The 26,005-nt window shown below is 45.4% G+C and overlaps 1 protein-coding gene across 7 annotated transcripts in view; it reads right to left on the bottom strand.

The window, feature by feature from the left end:
* LOC138521067 (receptor-type tyrosine-protein phosphatase V-like) overlaps positions 1-26,005 on the bottom strand; it is a 641,711-nt gene that overhangs the window by 384,742 nt on the left and 230,964 nt on the right. For 5 of the 7 annotated variants that reach the window (XM_069633598.1, XM_069633597.1, XM_069633596.1 and 2 more), the window contains exon 2: positions 20,608-20,682. The exons of 1 other annotated variant lie outside the window; for it this stretch is intronic. In XM_069633598.1, the coding sequence (XP_069489699.1) occupies positions 20,608-20,670 (63 nt within the window). In that variant the 5' untranslated portion in view covers positions 20,671-20,682. Of the gene's footprint in view, positions 1-20,607; positions 21,715-26,005 lie in introns of those variants that run through there. One more of the 7 variants, XM_069633593.1, reaches the window with a different exon arrangement.

Here is a 26,005-nt window from a genome sequence, read left to right as displayed (position 1 = left end):
CCAGCACTAAGATGATCTGACAAGCATATGGTTGATTCTGGGTTTCGATATATGTGCTACTCACCGTGCAATACAAATTTTATAAATCTTCCCTGGTAATCCCTGTATACTGCTCAAATCTCCCGATACTGACCTATCCACTGTCCCTTGGCTATTATACAATGTCTTTTTGGTTGATTCGTGCTCAGGTAACCAAAGAGTTCCTAGAAAGATTTAAAGTGTGGGTCACCTATGTGATGAAAGGAGACCCATTCAATATTTCCATCTATGCATTGCAGGTGAATAAGTTCAGTTTGTTAACTCATGGGACGTGACAAACTACTAATTCCAACCACCGAGACTACATTTTTTCGGTGCATCTTTTCTGGATTGGAAGGATTCCAAGGCTACCAGAAAATATGCAATCATATAGTTGCATGTGGCTTCACAATCAATATAGACCACTGATGCAAAAGATCTTCCTACCTTAGTGGTGAACACCACTTGTTAGGTTAGCTGAGTAGGCACTTTCCCATGTCATTAACATTGGAAGGCCACTGTAAACCCTTGCCCGATTGGTTTGCCTCCCCAACCACTTGGCAATTCAGTTTTCCAGATGGGATGTCTTCTTACATTCTTCAACTGCTCCTAGGGATTTCCTTCATCATATCAGCCTTGAAGGGTATTCCCTGGAGGAGTGCCTGGGACACCCACAAACACAGGCACAGTTTTGGGGTTTTTCATTTCCGTCTTTCTTCTTGTGTCAAGGGCCCTTTAACACTTCAAATTTGCATATGCTCTAGGGCTTCATCTGAGACTTTAAAAGTTGACAGGGGTATCCGGGACCTTACCATACAAATATCACACTGATTGCTTTTCTGTTCCGATAAACGGTGGTCAAGTTGCACTACCCACTTGATGTACTCAGATCACGTGCGAAGTGCATCAACAACTTGAACAAATGTGTATTGGCTCAGATTGCAGCCCTCCATAGAGCAGAGAGGTATGCTTGTCTTCCGACCAACCAATTTACACCATTAACCTGTTGAATTGTGGCATTTTCTTTCACAAGCACGTAAACCCTGTACCCTCATTCCTCCCTGATCTACCTTAGGTCAGTAGCGGCCACACTTAGACTCAACTAAATTGTATATGAGTTTTTTCCTGATGTTCCCCACCTATCCTTTGCAATCATGACACCCCTCCGCCCACCATTTCCTGCAGACAATGTAATCTTGGTCGGACATCACCAGTCAAGAAGATATGGAAACAGAAGTCAGAATTGGGCCCTGAAGGCTAGAAGGGAAACAATCTGAGGCGGTATTTTGCTTTAAAAGTGGAGGCGCCCCTTACTTGATTAATTGTTGGACACACCAACATCTTCTGCCGTACAGGTGAAGACCAAGAAATCTAAGGAACAGGCAATCTCTCCCCTAACTATCCCTAGGGAATATTTGGAGGTGATCTTCTGGCTATACATTGGCTACCACAACTGAGTCCACTTATGCACAAGAACCTACTCACTGGAAGTGACAAAACCCTGAACGAGCTCTCTAAAAAATGTTCTTGTTGGAAAGTGCAGACGAAAGGAATTACTATGCCCCTGGAAATGCTGGATGGGTTCCCCAGCATCCAGAAGTCCAGATACATCTCTAGACCCTGTTGTCTAGCATCAACCCATTTGAGCCGGATCAAATCACATTCAGGTTTTTTTTTCGAGCAACCACAAAACCCTGGATCGGCATTGACACTCCACTATTTGATCCGCTGCGGAGCCTATGGACCGCTGAATTGATACATTGCCTCCCTGTTCTACGGCCATTTGAGCTGATCGCCAGTGAAGAACAGCATTGTATAGTTGGACCTTAAGCTGACTCGATGAATCAACACTCTGGCTCAAACCATTACCTGCCTGTTCTTTACCTGATTCGAGCTAATCACTGCCACAAGAACAGACTGCAGAACAATCTGGAGCCAACTAAAAAATATCGACTCTCGCGATCCATTGGAAACCACCAACTCAAATGTGTCGCTGTTGACTCGACCCATTGGAAGTGCCCCAAAACCTGTCTTGATGTTGTCAAGCTCCAAGAAGAAACATTACTCAGTATTTGAAGTGGTTCTGCCCTCCTAGCCTGCATTAAAGTGTCACAATAACTAGTAAGATCCACCTACGTTTTTAATCACATCTTCAGTGGCTTTATATATTACGGCTTCAAATAATTCCTGTGCTTGCATGTCTTCGTTCTTCACAAAATCTGCATGTTCTGTACTTTCCTTCTTAAAGGAGGGTTTGGTGTTTTTGATGAGTGCGTTTGTATTGTAATTTTAATGAAAATATCCTTCTTTATAGAACTTTAATTGGGCATTCTTTTACTTTGTTTCTGCATTACTGTTGTTTGATCTGCTTCTGTGCTACCCCCTGCCCTCAGCCCTTGCTAACTTAAAGCGGTACAGGCGGCATACCCGTCAGGCGCCGCCTGTTTCCCATTTATTTTTTATTTGTTTGCGTATTTGGTTTGGATCAAACTTTACACCTCAGTTTCTAAGAAACAACCATTAAATAATATACAATATATCAAAAGTGTAAAACATCTCTTTTTCAATTCAAGTACATAATCACAATAACTTATCAAAGCTAAGATGAAGATAGGTTTTGCCATTCATTAAACGTGTCCAATGCAATTAGATTCAACATTTACAGCATTTTTGACAAAATGATTTACTAATATTGTCTTATTGAAGGATATGTTGCAAATATTTGCTTCAAAGTTTCAATAACTGAATTATCTTTTACAGAAACTCCAGATGCAATCCTTTGTCAATATACCCGTCGGTGCACCATGTATTGCCATTTTCTGTGCAGCAAACTGAAGAGAAAATACATACATTGCTGCATTTGTTTAAGATCTAGGCCCATTGGCCTACATTCAGAATAACTTGCACATTGATAATAAAGTTGTTTTTGGGCGTATCTAGTCAAGTTACTCCATTCCCACCAAAAACTTATCTTCATGTCGTGTAAAAACCCTACTAGAATAGGCAACCGTGTGCACACATTTCTTACAGCATCTTAAACAGTCCATAGGATAATAATATGTGTACATTTTTGTCAATAAAATATTTCTGACTAACATCCAGATTATGCTGGAGACTCAACAGAGTTCTATGATATAGGACAGTTTGGTGTTTAAACCTATTAAAAATCAAAGCATTGAGTACAGTATTAGAACTTTTTCTGAATCCATTCTGATAAATTGACACAATGTTATTCTTTAGTGACCATGTATGTAGTTAATTTAAAATCAAGGAACAAGCAACACATATCAAGCAGGGCGATATGTCAGTAATTTCCTATATCATCTCTGATGGCCCTTTTATAAATTAGAATAATTTCGGAAAGCATCCAAGAAGATTGAAAACGAGCACTACTAATGATATCAGAAAATAAATCTACCAGCATATTAGGCAACAAAGGATTGTTAGGACTTGATCACTACAATTGTTAAGCCGCTAGGTTCTGGGGCTCTCAATGATTGTTCCTCTTAATAGCTATTGCTATGCTACAAGAGGAAAACACACCATATAAATGTGCCCTTACGACTGGGGTCCCTGCTAGTTTGGGAGTATTGTGAATGATTGATATTTTATTTCTATCGAGCTCGTACACAAGTGTTTCAGAGAGCGACAAGGCAAGGGAGGGGAACAGGGGAGAACAAAACAGCAATCTTACTAGGCCCAGTGACATTGAGAACGTGCAAGTGCATGGGAGAGGGGGAGGGGGAAAAGTGCATGGAAGGAGGGATAAGTGGAAATTGCGAAGCAGAGGAGAAACAGATAAATAACAATAAATAAATAATAAAGGCAACAGACAGTGGTAATGCAGCCAGCAATTTGCAAGTGCTAGGTTTAAGGCAGCAGACAGGGTAGGTCTGATAAGTGCAGGAAGAAAAAGGGGGGGGGATGTATGGGTACAGATACAGACACCAGTGCAAGGGGTGGCCCGGAGGCAGTGCGGGAGGGTGGCAGGGTGAGCAGGTACCTGGGCCCGAAGGACAGAGGGTGGCCAGGTGCACAGTGCCAAGAGAGAACAGATCAGCAGGGGAGAGGGGGAGCGAAGGCAGAAGAAAAGGGGAAGGTCTTGAGGTGCTTCCAGATCCGGAGATGGTTCTCCTCAAGTTTTAGAGTGGCAAGCAGCTGTTCCAGAGGGAGGCCCCAGCCGAAGACGGAGATCTACCCCCAGCTCGTTTCTTTGAAAAACGACTGACCCTGAGGGAGTTGGAGGTACAGGAGCGAAGAGCTCGAGAGGGGAGGTATTTACGGAGGGATAGCTGAAGGTATTTTGGACCCAGGCCACTGAAAGCCTTGTGGACAATGCAGAGGGTTTTGAATTTAATCCTTGCATCAACTGGGAGCCAGTGGAGAGATTTCAGAGCTGGAGAGATACGATCCCAGGGCTTGAAGCCAAGGACAAGTCTCGCAGTCCTGTTCTGGATTAGTTGCAGAGGGCGGAGAGTAGAGGCAGGAAGGTTTAGAAAGAGGTTGTTACAATAGTCCAAGCTAGAGAGAACCAGAGCTTGGGGTACCATGAGCTTCTGGGGGAAGCAGAGGAAAGGCAGAGTACCTCTCAGGAGGAGCAGTCGGAAATTTGACTTTTTAGAGATCTCAGAGATGTGGGCGGAGAAGGAAAGGGTGGAGTCAAAGATGACCCCGAGCTTCTTAGCCTCGCAGTTGGGGGTAGGAGGAGGTCCAAGGGAGGCCGGCCAGAGAGTGAGGGGAAAGGATGGTGAAGACGCAGATGAAAAGTTCAGCTACCAAGACGCCAAAATGTTCAATCAGAAGCAGCGAGCCACGTATCCACGCTGCTTATAAACGTTCTGCCGTAAAACACATGACAATCCTGAATCACGTGAATTCAATGACGTGAATAATGCAGACATCGTTTTCCTGGTAATACATCAAACAACCTCCATCTCGAATAAAATGGTCTAGCAGTTCTATGAGCATAACCCGTTCTGCGTACAGACAGCGTTCCAGATTCAAAGGTAAAATGTCCAGCATGTAAGACAGTGCCACCCCCCAAAAGAGCAGCATCTCCCCTCTTCAAGTGGAATTTTCTCAATAAAGCGGGAGCATGGATATTGGAAAGAGGTTCCCATGATCTGTCTTCTGGGCCATAACCTTTCCAGTCCACCATAATAATATAAATAATATCCAGTATTTCCTGTACCTCAAATTCGTCTGATCCTTTCACAGAAACAGCAACAGGCCATATAGGCAATCTAGTGGCATCAGAGCATGGTTTAAAGAGTGAGACGTGAAATACTGGATGCACTCACCATCGTTGTGGCAATGCCAGGCAGACAGCAGCCGGGTTAATCACCTTGAGCACCTCATATGGCCCTATGTACTTGGGTAACAGTTTCTTTTTTCCCGGTATCTTCAAGTTCTTAGTAGACAGCCATACTCTCATGCCTGCTTTGTAGACCGGTGCGGGTTCTCTGGGAGTATCAGCATAGTACTTATCTCATTTTTTAGCCCGCTCCAACTGCTGAATTACCTTCGCCTGTATATTCTTTAGATCACTAAGATTACGAACGGCTACAGGAGTGTCCAAAGACAAACCAGAATCCAACGGAATGGATTTGGGGTGTTGCCCATATAGAGCATAGAAAGGTGAAGTGCCTATGGCACTATGGTAGGAATTATTGTAGGCAAATTCTGCTGCTGGCAGGACAGTGATCCAGTCTGACTGAAACTGAAGACACAAACACTGCAGGTATTGTTCCATAGTGCTATTGGTCCTCTCAGTCTGTCCGTCTGTTTGGGGATGATAAGCACTAGACATCCTGTCATCAATAAGTAATGCCGAGGTTAGTGCTTTCCAAAAACGGGAGGCAAACTGTGAGCCCCTGTCAGTAATTATCACTGAAGGTAGACCAAAAAAACCGAAGATATGTCTGACAAATAAATCAGCCAGCACCGCAGCTGTTGGTAACCCAATACAGGGAACAAAAAGAGCCAATTTAGCAAAGTAGTTTACCACAACCCATATGGTATTGTAACCATTATTACTTGGGAGTTCCACCACAAAATCCATTGATATCATGTACCAAGGTTTGTGAGGCACAGGTAAAGATTGTAATAAACCCACTGGTTTTCCGGGAGTGTTCTTGCATTGGATGCATACTGAACATGTATAAAAAATAATCAATTACATCTCGTTTGATAGAAGGCCACCAACACCATCTCTTGAGCAGCTCAAGGGTTTTCTTTTGTCCAGGATGGGCTGCCACAATTGAATCGTGTCCCCAGGTGAGAGCCCGGTTCCGAGTGGTTTCTGTTGGTAGATAAAGCACCCCTTGTGTGAAAGGTAAATCGTTGTGGATATCTAGATTGAACTCCTGAACCAGTCTTGGATTTTGTTTCACCCATTCCTGTAATTCAGATTTGAGGGAAGACTGTGCAGAACAACGACATACCACATGATCTGCCAACAACGTATTTTGAACCGGAGGATCTTCCTTCACCTCCTCACTGATGCGGGATAGAGCATCCGATTTGACATGTTGTCTGGCAGGGCGATATGTGATTTGGAAATCAAATTGAGCAAAAAAACATGCCATCTAGCCTAGCGAGCAGTAAGACATTTTATAGGTTTGAATGCCTGAAGATTCCGATGATCTGAATACACCAACACCTGATGTTTGGCACCAAGAAGAGGATGTCGCCATTCTCGAAAAGCATCCTTGATCGCAAGCAATTCCCGTTCAGTAACGGTATAGTTCTGTTCATAAGATGTTAGTTTACGAGAAAAGAAAGCAACTGGATGCTCCTCCTTGGTTTCTGCACAGATTTGGGAAAGAACTGCTCCCGTAGCGACACTGGAAGCATCCGCTTCCACAATAAACTGACAATCAGGGTCGGGATGCTGCGGTACAGGTGCAGTGGTAAACGTTTCCTTTAGTGTCTCAAATGATTTTTGGGCGTTCGGATTCCAACAGAATGGTACTTTGGAACTAGTCAAGGCTGTCAATGGGGCCCCTATTTTGGAGAAGGAACGGATAAATCTGTGATAGAAATTCGCAAAGCTTAGGAATGACTGTAGAGACTTGACATTATGTGGAACAGGCCAATTCAATATAGCTTTCACTTTGGAACGGCTCATTCGGACACCGTGGTTGGTGATATCGTAACCCAGAAATTCAACTTCCTGTGTATGAAAGACACATTTCTCTGCTTTAACAAAGAGTTTGTTCTCTCTGAGCCTTTGTAGAACAGCGGACACATGTTTTACATGTTCTGAAAAAGATGATCAATATATCATCCAAATATATCACCACGTACTGGTCCATCATGTCTCTGAAGATGTCGTTCATGAAGAACTGAAACGTGGCTGGAGCGTTACAGAGACCAAAAGGCATCACCAGATATTCATATAGGCCGTACTGCGTCTTGAAAGCGGTCTTCCACTCATCGCCTTCACGGATGCGAACCAGATTGTATGCTCCCTGTAAATCTAATTTAGAAAAATACACAGAAGTGCCAAGTTGATCTAACAAAACATTTATCAAGGGTAACGGATATTGGTTCTTTATGGTGATGTCATTAAGAGCCCTGTAATCTATGCATGGCCTTAAGTCTCCTCCTTTTTTAGGAACAAAGAATAATGGAGAGGCAGCAGGCGATTGGGATGGCCGTATGAACCCCATATCAAGAGCCTTATCAATGTAGTCTTTTAAGACAGCATCTTCTTTGGGAGTTAAAGAATTCACACGACCAGTAGGTATCTTAGCCCCAGGAATTAGATCAAATCGGACAGTCATACTGTCTATGAGGAGGCAGCTGTTCTGCTTGGCCCTTATCAAAGGCATCTGCATATTCAGTATATTCACATGGTATATGTGTACTGCTCTGATGTACAACGCTGATAGAAAAACCTCCCTCGATAGAGACCAGAATATGTGATTTGGATGACACCCCTTGAGTGGTAAAGCAATGTTCGTTGCAATAAGCAGAAGGATATTGAATCAATCCCGTAACCCAGTCAATGGTTGGATTATGAAGAGTCATCCAGGCAAGACCAAGCAATAATTTGTAATGAGGAGCTGCGATGACATCAAAAACCATTTCCTCTGAATGCCCATTTGATAAAGTCATTCGAATAGGTACAGTCTCCTGAGTGACCATACCTGAAGTCAAGACTGACCCATCCACAGTGCTCACTGTTTCAGGTTTGTTTTTGGTTATCAAGGGTATAGAGCATTTTTTTGCATATGTAATGTCGATGTAATTATTTGTGGCTCCAGAATCAACCATGGCCCTGGAAACTAACTCTTGATCAGCAAAATGTAACGTCACCTCTATAGCTATAGGTGTATAAGCTGGAATGGTACGGGAGTCCGATGTAACACTCGACACAGGGACTCCTTCTAGTGTCGAGTTTTGGCGTTTCCCGAACGCTTAACTGGTTTTTTGGGCCATGCCATCAGTAAATGCTCAGATGAACCACAGTACATGCAAAGATTGTTTTTTCTACGGTTTTCCCTTTCTGCATTAGATAATCGGCCTCTCACAGCACCGATTTGCATTGGTTCAGGATCATTAGATGAGGCTGCTGGTACCTCAGAACGAACTGATGCTTGCAAGAATGGTTTTCTCTCTCCTTTGCAAGCATTTCTTCGAGCATCGATTTGTAGAATCAGATCGAGCAATTCTGTGAACCCCGTAGGGACCACAGGAACCGTAGACAAGGTGTCTTTTAGTTCTCTGAGAGACCCTTGTAAAAAACTGCGGTTTTCTTATCTTGAGGACATTGGGTCTCGGCGGTTAATTGATTAAATCTGGCTATGTAGGCTAATAGTGTTTGATTACCTTGTTGTAGGTTAAGCAATTCCAGATCTGTGGCTTGAGTAGAATAACGCATATCAAAGACCTTGCTCATGGCAGATAGAAGCTCGTCACAATCGTACAACAAAGGACTGTTAGTCTCCAATAGAGGATTAGCCCAAGCAGCAGCTGTGCCCCCCAAATGGGAAAGCACGAAGGCCGCCTTTGTAGTTAAATCAGGAAATGAGTTAGGCCGGCACAGGAAATGGAGTCGGAACTGATTGACAAAGGTTCTATAGGTTTTGGGATCTCCTGTGAACCTTTCTGGAGGAGCCAAAGGAAACTGCGTTGGCATAATCACTTGAAGGTTTTCCTGTTGTGGTACCGGGGTACCGAATCTGGATGCAATGGCAGCTGGAGCCAGTGTTCCCTGAGGAGCAGTCAGAATAGCGTCTTGCATAACATCCATGCAATGACGCAATGTGTCCTGTGCCGTAATCATTTCATTTCTCAAATCTGTGATTAATTGATTCAGAACCGTTATAGGGTCCGTACCCTCCATGGCTTCTAATTCTGTCATAAATCCCCAAAGTATCTTATGAAAAGGATACAGTAACCAAAAAGGATACAATTGATAGGGGTCTTCGGGATCCTTGAATTCACACGATTTGATAGAAGTGATGTCAATTTAGCTCTTCCAAATGATACAGCTCTCAGACTGGTAAAACAGGCAGAGAGAAGGATCACTGGAAAGGGCGTGGGAGAGTAATAGGAAGGCAGCCTAGGGAAAATAAAGCATAATGAGAAACTATCTCAACTAACCTCTCTGATAGAATGGCAATAATGCAAATTCCAACACTAACTAGTGGGCTTAGAACTGGAGTATCCACCAAAGTAAATGAAGAAATCCAGGAAAGAAAACCAACGACAAAGGAGGGAAGGTTAGTAAGGGAGACTTATCCCGAAGAGCACGAGGCTTCGCTAGATACCGGGTTGGTGCACCACAGGATGGCGTCCATAGTTCTGTGCACAGACACCTTCAAATAAAAGTTGTAGATACACCTTCCTTTCCCACCAGGAACAAAACAATTGGAATGAGTCCACCTGTTATTTCCTCAAAGGTTCAAATCAACCGCATGCTGGATACATGCAGACCAAGTACACGCAGCCAGGACAGACGCGCTTGAAGAGTTCCAGCGTCCGCGTGGGATTTTACATGCGAATCAAGTACATTTAGCCAGGACAGCCGCGCTTGAAGAGTTCCAGTGTCCGCGTGGGATGGAAAGCAGAAACTTACACGCGGACAGGAAACCAGCATACAAATGAAACAGGAACCCGCGTGTGAGAAGACACGCTCACAAATCTGCTGAAGGCAGATACAGGAGATCGCGTGTGAAGGAACACATTGATGAAGGCCAAAGAAGCAACTGACGGGATGCGAGGACGCAGATGAAAAGTTCAGCTACCAAGATGCCAAAATGTTCAATCAGAAGCAGCGAGCCACGTATCCACGCTGCTTATAAACGTTCTGCCGTAAAACACGTGACAATCCTGAATCACGTGAATTCAACGACATGAATAATGCAGATGTTGTTTTCCTGGTAATACATCAAACAACCTCCATCTCGAATAAAACGGTCTAGCAGTTCTATGAGCATAACCGGTTCTGCGTACAGACGGAGTTCCAGATCCAGAGGTAAAATGTCCAGCATGCATGACAATTTCTTTGATTACACACCCAGCTCATATAGTATAACAGAAGCTGGGACACCCTAGGAAAACCCGGGACATTCTGCCAGATGGTTCCTTCCAATAGAAAGCAACTCAGATGCCTTCCTACAAACATATCAACATCATACATTAGAGAAGGTAACACCTTGGACCTGTAATAGGTTATTGCAGGCTTTAAAAAAAAATGTCCTAACTTCCCAGATAATTCTTGTTCTAAGTGATGCCCGTTATTTATTAAATAGCTGCAAAGCATGCCATTTGATCCTACGTGTGTGGAAATCCTCCAATACCTTCTGTATTGATGATTGGGTGGAGGAATTGTTGACCTTGTCCACGTATAAGAGGGCCATTTTCAAGCACAGAGGGGAAACGGATACATTTAATGATAAATGGAGATTGTTCCTGTATACGTATGGCTGATGTGCTTTCGGGTCATGTTCTTTGTACTGTTTTCATCAATGTGATTTTGATTGCTCTACTGGTATTGTAATACCTGCTGTATAGATTATAGCCATACTTTCATGAGGTTTTTCTTTTAATGAGTTTTGTTTTTTTTTAGTCATCTTGGTATCATGGACATCCAACTTGCTGTTACCCGATTACTCTATTGTTTGTTTACACTGTTCCCGCTGGTTATGTTATTACTGCATTTCTTTTGCTATATTTTACCTTTGTGTTCCTAAAATAAAAATGTAATAATCTAAAAAATGAGATCCCTCTAGTTCTGTAGACAACCTCTATGCTAACCTTCCTTTTTGGGAACATTGCCCAATACCACTGATCGGGGTACTGTTGAATCGTCACAAAGTCCTGCAAAGGTCCAGGTAATGCTTATGTGAATCCACAGCTTTTGCACTTAGTCACTTTGACACTAGACTCTGACTGCTTGGTCTTGGCACAAGACCAAGACAACACATTGTGGACGAAAACATAGCTGCATCTCGGCAGCATTACAGATCCTTAGCCTCCTATGCATTTGTTTTGGAGAGGTTGTACCCATGTCTTCGTTTGTTGTCCTCTGTTTATTGTTGTTGCGCCCTTAAGCCTACTGGTCCGTGGTCTGCGCAATACACATATTAAAATTAAAGGGTCCAGAGGTTATTCACTCCCATTATTGCTCGAGTGGAATGTAGGAGTGAGATATTCTTGCATTTGTATTTCAAACCCAATTTTTATATGGTTTTAAAATCAGTAAAACATGACTATTTTCATATTTTTTATTTATTAATGGTTTTAAATCATCGCCAATTTTATGTTGCGAGAGGTTCTGTGAATAAATGGTCATATATATTCCTCCTAACATTTGAAACCTTTTTTTGCTTACAGGACATTGCATCCATGTACTACGCCGCAACCTCAGCTTGTAATAGAGGGTTGAGTCTTTCTACAAATAGTGATCCATGTGTTCTTGTAAAGCCTCTGTAGGATATTAGATGAGGAGTTATATATATGCTGGAGGATTTGGGCTTTTAAGGAGGACTACCGTGGACCTCCCAAAATCTCTGTGGGTATGGCAGACCAACTTCTGGTCTTACTCGGATCTTTCTCCGACCCTTCTCTGTCAGAGGTTATAGTGGTTCGTAGTAGTGGCTCGTAATTACATAATTACAAGTGGCACAACATGCTAGATTCAATAATGTTTTCTTTTTCGAAGACTAAATCATACTTTTGTTGGCTGGCTTTCAAGGCCACGTGATTCTGCCTCAGACAAATTGCCTCCTCAAAAAGGGACTTGGGTTGCTTGAGCAGTTCTCCTAAGAGAGTCCGGGGGCATGCAGGAGGATTACTCGGGTGGCTGGGTTCCTATCACAACAATAAAATGGACCTACGGGCTCAGAATTCACATGTCGGAAATACCCCAGCTCACAGCTCAGTGCAGGCAGCCTCAAGGAGGCCCAGAGAAGCATGCCCAAAATCCAAGATGGATGCAGGCCAGATGTAGGCTTGGTTGCCACCCCATGATCCCAGATCAGCCCAAAGGGCACTGAAAGAATTCAGCCAATCTTCTCTCAATTACCCTTCTCAGGTCCAGACCCACAATCCAAAAATTACCCAAGGGGTGGGGGACAGACTATAAATACAGCTGGCCCCAGTTGCTGGGTGTGAGTTGAAGTATTTTGGCACTGGTAGTTGGAGGAGTTTAGAGCATGTCATGGAAATTGTGGAATAGTAGAGGGTGGTGGAGTCAGGATGGGGAGAAGGAGTCAGGAAGAGATGGTAGGACATTTGAATAGGTGGTAGCATTCGGAGGAGGTGGTACGAAATTGAAGCAGGTGGTAAAACTAGGTGGCAGAGATCTGGAGTAGATGTTTTTTTAGGATTTTGTGGCAAGAGTCCGAAGGAGGTGGTAACATTCAGAGGAAGCTGTAAATAATTGGGGAGGTGATAGGTACTGAGAAGTGATAGAAAGAGGTGAGATGAGACTTAAAATTAAGGGGTGGCTGCTAATTCCAAGAGGATACTCTGGCACCTGGAGGAGGAATGCAATAAGAGCAGGAAGGTTCCATGGGCCAGGGCAGGTCTGGGCAGGACCAGACTATGGGAGGAGAAGTGATGCAAGGACAGAAATGTTATCATTGGTTCAGGCAGTGAAGGGTAAAGTGATCCAGGGATGCAACCCTGATGTTGCAGAAGGGCTAGGATGCCTGGAAAATGGTGATGGCACTTCCTGGGCCAACTATAACTAAAGCCTTACCACATGCTTCGGGAGGAAGGGCAACATCAACTTAAAGAAGAGGAACAGGAAGCAGATTTGGCTCTGGACCAAAACACAACACCAGGTGTTCACCAGCCGTGGGTATGGGAACCAGGAAAGAATGTATCCAGTAAATCTACAAGGACTGCACTGTATGATTTGCCATTTTCTTTTGAGCTCTTGCATTTGTATAAATCAAAAATAAAATGGTCTTCCAAATGTAGTCATGTGTGTATCCCACAAGGCCTGCATGACATCTGGCAATCGAAAACACGAATTAGACTAATTGGGACAAGAGGGTGGAAAATCCCTGCCATGGCATCAAACAGAAAACATATGCTTATTTCAGGCCCAGAGGGCATCCAGGCGTGCCTTTTGCACAGCCATAAGCCCACTGATGGCTGCGCACTGACCAGGGCACGCTCTAACTCTCTATGGCTTAGGCCGAGAACGAAAAACTGGCTGTGCTCGAAATAGTCCATAGCCTGTCCGGGGTGTAATTGGCTTGAAGAAGATCTTTTACATTTTATTTTTTTTGTCCCGTTTATCAGGAGATTAGAAAAAGGACTATTGTGCCTCTCCTTAAACATGTAGGCTTTACCCAAGCAAGACCTGCCTTGAAATACTTGCTGTGAGCTGAAACTATCCCAGGGGCACGGGGCTGTTTAGAATTTTTGAGAAAAGCGTGACATCGGCGGAAGAAAATGTTTGGAAGAAGAAATTGCACATTCACTTTATATTAATGTAATGCTTTTCAACATTTATTTTTAATTTACTTTATTACATTTATACCGTGCTCAATGGACCCGAAGGCGTGATGGTGCAGACAGACAACATCAATGAACAAATGGTATTTGCATATAGATTTTGTTTTTAATTGCTCCGAGCATTGTTGTAAGATTTATATATTGTCGGTAATATTGCTTAATGGATTTTGTTTTATCCGAATAAACTTTATTGGTGATTAAAAAGGAACTTTGCATTATAAGGTAGAGCGAGGATTGGCACAGGCCCGCTATCATGGATGCCAATAGTAAAAAGAACGCCTCCGATACCAAGACAGAAGCAGAAACTTAAAATAGGCTGCTCGAACCTGCTGGCGAGATATTGGCTATAAAGCAATCGTTTGGCTACGAGACATACTCGGATTATGCGCCCCGGAAAACGACGAGAGCGCGCTATATGGAGTTGCCCCTGGGTATGTTACCAGTGGCTGCATTGTACAATGAATGCACCTGCAAGATTAGCCCTCTGGGCCCAGAACCACAGAGGTATGGGGGCAGTGATGCTATGAAGCCTCTCCAGAGATAGCCTGGCAGTCCACTCCGTTGCACCCATCGAGCTGTGGCATGGGAAAGAAGGCAGCCCAGGATGCAGTAAAAACCCACACAAATACTACTGCATTTGTGATGCAAGTGTATTTGACTACTCTACCAGTAGTTGTACTTTATTGAATGATATATTCTCTTTTGTGATAGAGTGGCTTGTATTAACTTGAGTGTATCAATAGAATTGTAGGCACTGACTCAGCAATATATTTCAGAATGATTACGTGTGTTTGAAAGGGGGTAATCCAGTCCCATGGAGTTAATAAGGACGTTTATTATAATTCGAAATTCAGCCAACACGTGTTTTGACCCTCCTGGGTCTTTATCAGGGCGTGTGGTCTCAAGTAAAAGGTCACCAGTGTCAGCGAGGAAAGTGAGATTCTGGTGAATCTCTGGTGATGCAGATTCCTCGTGCCTTGACACACTTGACATTTACCACCAAAGGTGCCTACCATCGTATATTTCAGATACCCATAAAATACCTCCAACCAGGGTCCGACTATCCCTACAATCCCCGTACCACCAGAACTCGCATCCATTCATGACTCAACCAATGATCGAGTTCTACCACTCTTCTCAGCCCATCGGAGACCATCACCCAGCTCTCAAAACAATCACCAACATAGAGTGCCAGCTACCTCCAGACCACACCAACTAAAAAGCCTCCACCGAAGTACACCTGAACACTATAGCACACCTGAACACTACAGCACACCTACACAAGGTCACCCACCATCAGCACTCACCAGTCAACAGGTCCCACCTTCAATTACAGCCCATCTGACACCCACTCCAATCTCTAGAGCCAATCTACCACCAAGCCAATTTACCACCACTGTTCCTCTACCAACTAACACCAGCTGCCAATAGATTGCACGTTGGTCCAAATCCCACCAGACCACATCACTGTAGTCAGGACGGCACGCCTACATGAGAGCCGTACACCACAACCCCCTTTTTCTAGCCCCATCGGTCGGTGGAGCCCACCTCTATCCAGATGAGCGGTGCATTTAGCGGCCCTTTATCACCAAAGGCCAATTACCACCACGTCTCACCTGCCCACTCACCTACCATCAGCTGCTCCCTGCCCCCAAAGCACATATTACACTTAACTTCACCCAATAGCAGGGCCGTCATGAGAGGGGGCAGGAGGGGCAAACTGCCCCGGGCCTCGCGCTTGCCAGGGGCCTCGTGTCCCCCTCTCCTGGGTAGAAAGAAGGCAGCCCAGTCCTCTGTGTTCTTTATTCTCACGGGGGACTGGGCTGTCTGCTCCGCAACAAACAGCAAAATAATGGGAGACAGCAGGGCTCAGAAGTGGGCTCTGCTGACTCCCGTTATTCCGCTGACAACGTGGACATGCTGAATGAAAAGAGAGGGCTCCTCTCCTGTCAGTCAGTGTGTTTACGTTGCTCAGTGTGACCACGCTGACTGATCTGAGAGGAGTTCTCTCCTGTCAGTCAGCAGCATCTCTACGTGTCAGAGTGATGGAAGGGCCACCCGCTTTTGAAAGGTGCATGGAGGTAAGTTTAGTGTTTTTTATTTTTGTATTAAATGTGTATATATGTGTAATGAGTATGTAGATGTGTATGAATGCATGCGTGCATGTTGGTGATTATGTTGGGGTCAACTCTGTGTTTGGCTTTTATGTATGCATGCATGTAAGGTGTTGTGACTTGTAGATGAGTGCATCTATGAAAGTGTGGTATGTGAGTGTGTGTCCCGGCTCCACCCCGAAATTTAGCAGCCCTGGGGGCCACATAATTATAAGGTGGGGTCACTGCATCAGAGGTGCACCTAGGCTAAACTTTCGGGGCGTGGGTTGGGACTAACTTCAAATGTTGGGAGAGGGGCAAACTTACTGTGGGAGTAATTAACATCTTTCCACATTCACATGAGAATATTCTGGTGAAGCTTTAATGTTAATCTCCTTTATTTCAGAAACCCCGCACTCAAGGACTACTGCCAGTGAGAATGAGATGTCTCATATCACCATTTCCCTTCTAATCACTCCCCTGTTATACAAGTGCGAACCCCCCATCACAATTTCAATTACCTAAATATCTATGCATATGAATGCAGGTGCTAACAGCGAAATGTTTTAGGTTAGTAATTGCAGGGCCTTTCTCAACAGCAAAGCCCAGGCACCGATTAATGTCAGTGTCCTGTTGCGTCTGGCCACGGCTCTGTTGGACAGCCTGGCAGGGGCTGCATGACAGTTCTGAAAGCGGATAGCGAGTGGGGCCAATAAACCCATTGCGCTGACAGTCTCCCCACTGAGGAAGGCATCTGGGCCCTTCAGCTTTTACAGTTGAAATGGGCCCCCAAGTCGTTGCCCCCATGTTGCCAGTATCATGACACAGAAACCTACTGATAATCTGCAGCTTTTAACCGCCTTGCTGCATTATTTTGACTTTATTATTGATTTAAGAACTCCACAGGTGCCTTGGCCCTTTTTCCAAACTGTAATGTAAGGGGTGCCCCACAAACATCAAAAAGAAACAGGCCCCCACCAGCCCTGACATATCTTCCGCCAGCCCTTCTCCCACGTCCTTCCCAATTCCCTGAGCCCAGCTAGGTAGCTGAATAGCTATTGCACCTTCCCTTTGGCCATTGTCGCACCTTTCACCCCAATTCAGAGGTTGTTTACTTTCATAATGCTATGCTAGTCTCGGGAGAGGTGGGCCATCTAAAAGCTGAGAACAGAAGTGAAGACTTTGGTTTTATCAAAGTGAGTCTGTTGATATCGCATGAATAGGCTTTTTGTGCTCTGCATGTTTGATGCTGATGCCTCTCCTTATTCAGAGGTGTAGACAGGGTAGGGCCTGGGCTGGCAAGGCCCACCCAAAATCTGTAAATGCCCACTCAGCAGCACTGTGTGGGCCTTTACAAGTGTTAATGTCATTGCATTGGGCCCAACTACATTAGCTTCAGTCCCCACCTGCTAGACAATCCTGGCTACGCCTCTGTCCTTAATAAGTGCTACGTGCTGGTGACACATCGAAAGAGGCCATCTGCCTCAAAGTGGGAGGGCTTCAGCACTCCCCAACCAAGGGCTGGTGCCGCCCATGCAGCCAGGTCGAGCCAACAAAGCCCAACATTTCAGAAGGGGGCTAGAGCCCGACCTGCACAAATGTGTTGCTCCACTGCATGGATTCCTTTTGTTTGGGTTATTAGGTGTGCCACCAATAAGCCAAAACTATTGCTTTAGCGAACAAATAGTGGTGGAAATAGACTTTTTTTACTGTGAAATTCATCCTACCGCAGTGAAAGAACAACAACGGTAGGATTAGGAGGGTGTAAGGCAGGTATTGTAATCACACCATGAACATAATGCCTGCAAGACAGAGATCCTTCTCATTGGGACCCCTGCACCGGCTTTCTCCCTCTCATTCTGGCTGCCCACCTTGGGCCTTCTTCCTTTGCCTTCCTGTGAGGTAAAAAACCTTTGGTGTCATCTTCGACTCCACTCCCCATTCCCCTCCCACTCCCTGGCACTTCTTCCTCTCGATACCACCTGCACTGTAGCACTGTCGCACTTGCACGATCTGAATGTCACAAGGCCTAGTAAGATTATTTGTATTGTCCTCCCTTGTCTTGTCATGCCTAGAAACACTTGTGTACAGGCATGTTATAAATGACGTATGCCATATAATAACATTTACCTTTTCCCCCTCAGAGGATTTATCATTAGCTAAGTTCAAAATCTGCACCCCATTTCAACCTAAAAAATGCACGTCAATATTTCCAGTACAGTGCAACATTGACAAGGGATTTCACAAGGGCTCCTGCTCAGACCTTTTAGTGGTCTTGGGGGGGTGGGGAGTGCCTCACTTTCGAACCTAGCAACCACAGTTCAAAGCCCTGCCCAACATAGTTTAAAGCATGAACATATAGATTTCCCAGGATTGTCGAGCTGGATCGGAGATCCTCATCCTGTGAGTAATATGTTGCCAAATTCCAGTCCTGGATTACAGCATTGAGAACAGATAGGGAGAAATGGCAGATGAGGAGGGACACAAAGCTTGTAGATGTTTAGTTATTTGCCCATTCAATGATTTTTCCTGGCCATGCTAATCCCTATGGCAATTCACACCCAGTTCCTGCCCTTCCCACCCAAAACACTTCCTTATTGGAACTCTTTGAGCTACCTTTAATCAAGCATTGCCATCAAACTTTGCCCTCACAGTGTATGTGAGTGTTTTCTCAAAGGACTCTTCTGAGAGTTAATGATTTAGTTGGAGTTGTAAGCACAGAACCAGTGTAATGCAAATATCTTGACCAGGTCTGCCTTCAGTCACTTTATTTAAAAGCATCCTGCTTGTCTTTTGCTGAAGAGGTGTTAAAAACAAACACTGACAAAGCCAACGGTTTTGGTTTGTGTGTAAGTATTAGGCATTTACCAGGCACTGTTAGATGCACAGGTACTCAAACCATGTTGCACCTGCTGACATCAATGGTTAGTAAATACCAATACAGCAGTGCCTTTTACACGAAAGCCCAAACAAAGCCCGAACTGTTAGCATTGCCAATGCTCGTTTTTCTTTACTCTTGATGCACAGGACTATACATCAATGTTAAGGCAAACATACTATTTGGCTAAACTGGCCCACCTTGAATGTAGGCCAGTCTAGGCAGTAATAGCACTTATGGTGCACAGTCAGCCTCGACATTCTTTCTGCGGCATGGCATTTTTGCAGGCTGGGAGTCTGTACATGGTAATAATGGCATATATTGGTGCAGCCTCCATGGACATACATAGGAACAACAAGCATGAATATATTCCTGTACTAATATATGTTGTGTGCAAAGGCGGCATGAAATGCATTGGAAAATGTTCCGGTGCACTGTTGATGACTTGCAACTATTGGGTTTTTCAATGTGCTACCATACAAAACCAATTAGAGACTGTATGGATTTCTACCCAATTTTGCAAAGAAAGTGCTGTAAAATGCATTATTTTAACTCAATGTTTCAAACATTTTCTTGGGCGTGAGAAACCCCATCAAGCAACCCTTGTTTGGTTTGGGCTCCCTCCCTGAGCTCTGTCGATCCTGCATAATTGGCTTAAACATTTAAGCCTCTTCAGTTCAGAAATTCACTAGCCTCAACTGTACATCACATTATCTGACTGCCACTGTAAGGGGAGATTTCTCAAGTCTCCTATTTGTGGGGGTGCCGCAGCTGGCCCAGTGCAAAAAATCATAAGAGGGCCTCACCAAATGTTTTGCCACGGGCCTCAGCACATCTTGTGACAGCCCTGCCCAATAGCACATCCCACTCAATCACCAAAGCGCTACCTGGACCTAGAAACCAAGTACAAGCCCAGCCCACCTACCGTTGGTCAGTGCGTCCTCGGGACGTTCAGCTGGGCTCCAATAGCTCGAGGGAGCCAATAGCGACCCCAACCCACTCATCTACAAGCAGTCAGGCACACACTAGACTACGCACACATGCATGGCCACAACACACACACATGCACAGACACGGCAACCACACACACAAGGCAACCACACACACAAACGGCAACCACACACACACAAAGCAACCACACACACACACACACACACACGGCAACCACACACACAAAGCAACCACACACACAAGGCAACCACACACACAAGGCAACCACACACACACACACACGCACAAGGCAACCACACACACACACACACAAGGCAACCACACACACACACACAAGGCAACCACACACACCAGACACATTTAAACTCCATCCCATGAGTTTGCAGGCTTTTTTCTCAGCCTGGAAACGAGCCGGTGTCTGCTTCAGCAGAACGGCAATATCTAATTTCGGCTGCAGGGTGGGGGGCATTGTAATCGAACCAAAACACAACTGCAAACATAGCTAATTCTCTCCAGCTGTTGGGCCCCCGAAGCTCCTTTCAGAGGCAGCGCTGACGCAGAAGTTCCTCAAGTGGGGGTGGAAGGAGCGGGGGGTAGTAGGGCGGGGTATGGGGTGCTATGCAATATGGGAGCTCCCCTTACCTTCGTGTCGCCGTCGGGACCCAAACACTGCGCTCCCCTTACCTGGGTCGACAGCAGCAAGAGGCCGAGGATCCAGAGCAGAGGCCGCAGCGCCTTCTGCTCCATCCGACGAGCCGCCTGCAAGAAGGAGAGACAGTGTCAGGCTTGTGCTGAACCCCCTTCCCAGGGAGTGCGGTTTGAGCTCAGCGAGCGCGGGCCCTGCCCTGCCTTCGCATACAGGAGTCGGCGAATGACACAAGCCACAGAAAGCAGAGCACTGGCCGCAGCCAGGGAGGACCCGGGAGAAGCAGGGAACAGCTGGAGCCGGAGAGCCAAGCAGAGGAGGGAAAGGGGGAGAGAGACGGGTGGGGAAGGGTCCGAGGCAGCGGAGCAGAAGGGGAGAGCAACAGAAAACTAGAAAGGCAGAATGTTCGGAAAAAGGTGGAGTGAGGGAAAGAGGAACAAGGCAGAGGGAAGAGAGCGAGAGGGAGGGAGAAGGGAAGAGAGGGGGAGAGAGCGAAAAGGGGGAGGGGAGAGAAAGAGAGAGAGAGCAAGAGAGCAAAAGAAAACTAAAAAAGGCAGAATGTTCAGAAAAAGGGGAGTGAAGGAAAGAGGAAAAAGGGGAGAGGGGAGAGCACAGGAGAGAAGTAGAAGGGAAGGGAGAGAGGAGGAGAGAGAGTGGGAATAAGGGGGCGAATAAATAAGAGCGAGAAAAGTGTATGAAACCGAGAACGGAGAAAGAATGAAAGTGGGAGGGAGAAAGACGAAGCAAAAAATTGGAGATATAGAAATTGAGCAGATTAGAGCGGAAAGGAGAAGGAAAAGGGACTAAGAATGAGGGAAATGCTAAAGACAAAAAAATTGAAAGCGAGAAAAAGGAGAGAGAGAGAGAGAGAGAATGCGAGAGGCAGAAGGCAAGAGATAAATGAGGGGCAGGGGCGAGGGAAATAGGACGAGGATACGTAAAGTGGGAGAGCGGAGGGAATGAGAGATCAAAAAGGAAGGACGGACAGAAACAGTAAAATCAACGGGAGAAAAAGGGTCTGTGTCTTGTAAAAAAAAAATGCAACCCATAAAGAGATGGAGAAGGCGAGAAGGTATAACAAGGGTGGTGGAACAGGAAGGGGTACGAGAAATGAGGTGGGAATAGCGGTGATGCGACTGGAAGATGGACTAAATAAAATAGACTGTCCGTGAGATTGGGGGGAAAAGAGCGGTGGGTGAAAATCTGAGGAGGATGAAGGAAGGAAGGAAGGAAGGCATGAAAGAGGGAGGAAGGGAGGGAGGGCAGGCAGGGAAGGAAGGAGATGCAAGGTGGGAGGGAGGTGGGAAGGAGAGGCAGGAAGGTAATGGGAGGCAAGGAGGCAGGAAGGGAAGGAGAGGCAAGTAAGAGGGGGGGTAGAAAAGAAAGAAGAGGCAAGGAGGCAGGAGGTAGGAAGCCGTAAGGTAGAAAAGGAAGAAGAGGGAAGGAGGCGGGAGGTAGGAAGGGGCCTATAGGAAAGGTGGCGGGAAGTAGAAAGGGAGAAGAGGCAAGGAGGTGGGAGGTAGGAAGGGAGAAGTGGAAAGGAGGCGAGAGGGAAGGGAAGGAGAAGGCAATGAAGCGGGGGGTGTAGAAAAGGAAGAAGGGGCAAGGAGGCAGGAGGTAGGAAGCCGGAAGGTAGAAAAGGAAGAAGAGGGAAGGAGGCGGGAGGTAGGAGGGGTGCGTATAGGAAAGGAGGCGGGAAGTAGGAAGGAAGGAGAGGCAAGGAGGTGGGAGGTAGGAAGGGAAGAAGTGGAAAGGAGGCGAGAGGTAGCATGGGAAGGAGAGGCAATGAAGCGGGGGGGGGTAGAAAAGGAAGAAGAGGCAAGGAGGCAGGAGTTAGGAAGGCAGAAGGTAGAAAGGGAAGAAGATGCAAGGAAGGTATGAAGGAAGCCAGCAAGGAAGGAAACAGAAGAAAGACAAGGGGATGACATGAGAGGAAGGAAGAAAGGGAGGGTAGGTAAGAAACAGAATGAGATGAAGGAGGTCACAATGGCAGGGATGAGAGAGCGCAAGAGTAATATTCAAATAGAAAAGTAAAAGGCAGAAGGAAGAGTGAGTGAAAGAACACAGAAGGAATAAGTGGGAAAGAAAATGGAAGGAAGGAGAGGGCAAGGTCAAGCAAAAGAAGGTGTAAACAAGGACTTGGAGGTGTTGTGAATGAGAAGCTAGAACATGTTGGCCAGACATAACAAGCATTGGCAAAGCTTTTCTACTTATATCTCCATCACAACGCGTTTTTAGTAGCAATGTATGCAAAAGGAAACAATGAAACAAGTCGAGCACTTTAATTGGCCAGTGCTGGGATGCAGATTGAAATCACGTGACTGTTGCACTAGAAGCCGTGCAATAGCTGCAATTAAGCCATTACTTTTCAGGCAAATGATTCTGAAGGGAGATGTGGCTGTTTGAAATCCTCTTAATGTGTCATGAACTTAGATAACAGAGGGGCATGGCAGCAATTATCCCATGACGTTGGGAAAAGCAGTTTAAAAAAAAAAAATGCAAGAGGTTGTTTTAGAAGATATTAATGTGGCAATAATATTTATGCTGCAAGTCATGACAATAGGACAAAACCCCTCCACAAATGCCAGTAAACAGGGGGGGTCTAGCACTTAACATATGTTGTATATGAATAGATGTTCACATGCTGGTGTGTAGCGCCACATTTATGAGACAAAATACTACCATGTTTTATATAGAGCTTCATGCTGGATCACACCTACATCTAAGCACTATAATGACAGATTTTATTAACCATTTCAATAGGCCGAGGAGATAAATGAAAGTGACAAAAGGTACATAAATACACAAGGAGAAAGGAGGTACAGAAGGAGTGTGCGTCTGTGAGGGAGACTGATCACGAGTTGGGCGGTAGCCCTTAAATGCGGTGGTAACAGTGTTACCGCCACACTTAAGGGTCCGTCCAAACTCGAGTCTGCCGCATTTACCCCCAGCTTAAAGCTGGGGGTAAACACGCCACAAAAATGCCAATTTATGGTGCAATAACCGCAGATGGTATTACTGCGTGGTAATTGCACCGAAGATTCTCCATTGCGTCCAACGGACCCATGGGGACTCACAGTTAGCGCCCAACCCGTGGTCCGGCTGTAATACTGCCAGATGGGTGGGCGCTAACGCTAATAAAGTTGAGTGTTATCCCAGATGGAATACCGCCCAACTCGTGATCAGGCCCAGTGTGTGAGAGAGAGAGAGAGAGAGAGAGAGAGAGAGAGAGAGAGAGAGAGCGCGAGAGAGGTAGAGAGAGAGGTAGAGAGAGCAAGAGAACAGGCGCTTAACACTTACAATAAAAAACATTAAATGAGTACAGACCAGAAAAGTGGTTTCCAAACGTTGCACGCAGCTCCCACTCGATTAAAAATATGCGGTTCTCCAAATCGCTCCTGAATGATGGAATTACATTTCCTCACATAGACAATATTGCACGCTTTGATCATCAGCGCAAGAGCTCTGCAGGATGCCCCAACGATAAGGGGCTCGGGACGCACATCATTCTCGAAATGCAGGCTAACACTCAGCAGGAGCAGCGCTTTGCATTTTCTCACAATAGGTCTAGTGTGCAAAACGAAAACACGCGAGTATCGTCCAAGAAAGGATCATAAGAACGATGCAGTGTGGCGTGGGTTAAATTCACAACAATGCAAGTGGGAGTGCGTTACACATTCCTACAAGAAGCAGCGCATGAAGCTTCCAGTGGTCGCTTTAGGAGTCCCCATTGGAATTGCTGCCAAACTCATTTAAAACTACTGCCAAGTCCAGGGGCTAAGCGTTTGACTTGGAAGGCAACGCAGGCTCGAATCCCGGTCCGTGCTTAGAGACTGGTCAATGGTAGTAAGCGCTTTATAAAAGAGTAATTCATTAATTCCCATGGGTTTACGGTAAGATTATGAATGGGGCAACAGTGGTGTTCATCTCCATGTTTGGAGTCCATAGGACTGCATGGGCATTTCGTTAGAATGACTGGTAACTGCTGGACCCATATGCAGGCAAACTTACATTTGTTGTGTTGTCATTCCTAATGGCCCCTGCCCTATCCCTAAAGTATTACACCACAACATTCCTTCAAGTCTTGGCAATAAAAGGCTGTAGGTTTTATTGTTACAGATATGGAACATAAGCAAATATCGCATATCGTAATAATATAGTCCTTTTGGGCACCGGGTCCTGAGGTTACCCCCTCTGGCCCGTGCCGCCTTTCTTGTCCCACTACTTGTTGTGGCCACCGTACAGTGTCCTGTCTTTTCCTTCCGTTGTTGTTCTCCCCTTTCTCTGGTGTGGGAGGGTTTGCGGAAAAGAAAAACGAGAGAGACGCCGAGTACGTAGGACTGCATGGGCATTTCATTAGAATGACTGGGAACAGTATTTCAGCAGCGGGTGATCAGACGCGTGAGGTGACTGATTACCTCCAGCGTTTTACAGAGGTAATCATTCACTGTACCTCCATTCTCTGGGTACTGTCATCATCCATTTTACCGCTATGCAGTTGTGCGGGAAAAAGCAAATCACCGCCACTTCAGCACCATTTTAAACTTCACTGTCAAAATGTTCATGAGGCCCATTAGGCCTATTACACATTATCCCCCCCCCGCCCCGAAAAAAAAAAACAAGTGTCGTTTCACACACTGCAAGCGAGTACGACAAGTGATCAAATGGCATTCATGACGAGTGTGGATACCACTTGTCCAGGGAGCTATTAAGCAACACTGTCAGGCAATGAGAACAATACAACTCAGGACGATCGCACAGCACCACTAGCACTGGCTGACTGCAGCAACAAGGCTTATGACGTCAAGGTCAATTTGCATATGGCTGGTAAACTTCTGTTACGGCGCGACCAGGTGGTGAACAATAGTATGGCAGTAAGCCCAGAGTAATAACCAACAGTTAATCTTAACTCAAACCTTTCATCCATAACTTCCTGGTTTTAGTTTGTCTCCCTTAGTGAGGGCATGCTCAGGTGTGCATAGTCCGCTATAGAGTACCAAGCTTAACTTTACTCATGAGACCAAACAAGGTCAAAACAAGACACGGACCGGCAGTTCCGACGGGTCGATCGCATTAATAGCGCGACCAAGGCTGTATTGCATTTGTCTGATCTTCAGTAATGTTTCATATGGTCTAAATACTGCAACAACTGGTAGGAAGGAACGTTGTCCAGATCAGGGCCAGTGGTTATGATAAGTTTGATTTCTTCCATCCACACCTTCTGGTTTTATTTACAAAGCGTAGACAGAATGTCACCAACTATGCGGGGTAGTTCGAGTTGAACATCAGCATGCCAAGTTTTAGCGTCCTACAAAAGAACAGCAATGACTTCCTCTGCCAGAAACCTACAAAACAGACACTTCCCTGGTGCAGGGTCAGGGGCCACCAACAAGAGGTTTAGTTCTATACAAACTAAAGTGGGAAAACGACAGTGCC

The sequence above is a fragment of the Ambystoma mexicanum genome, chromosome 13 (genome assembly GCF_040938575.1).
Source record: "Ambystoma mexicanum isolate Mex_15411 chromosome 13, UKY_AmexF1_1, whole genome shotgun sequence".
NCBI classification, from domain to species: domain Eukaryota; kingdom Metazoa; phylum Chordata; class Amphibia; order Caudata; family Ambystomatidae; genus Ambystoma; species Ambystoma mexicanum.
The sequence above is the reverse complement of the archived record's forward strand: the minus strand, read 5'-3'. Positions and strand labels throughout refer to the sequence as shown.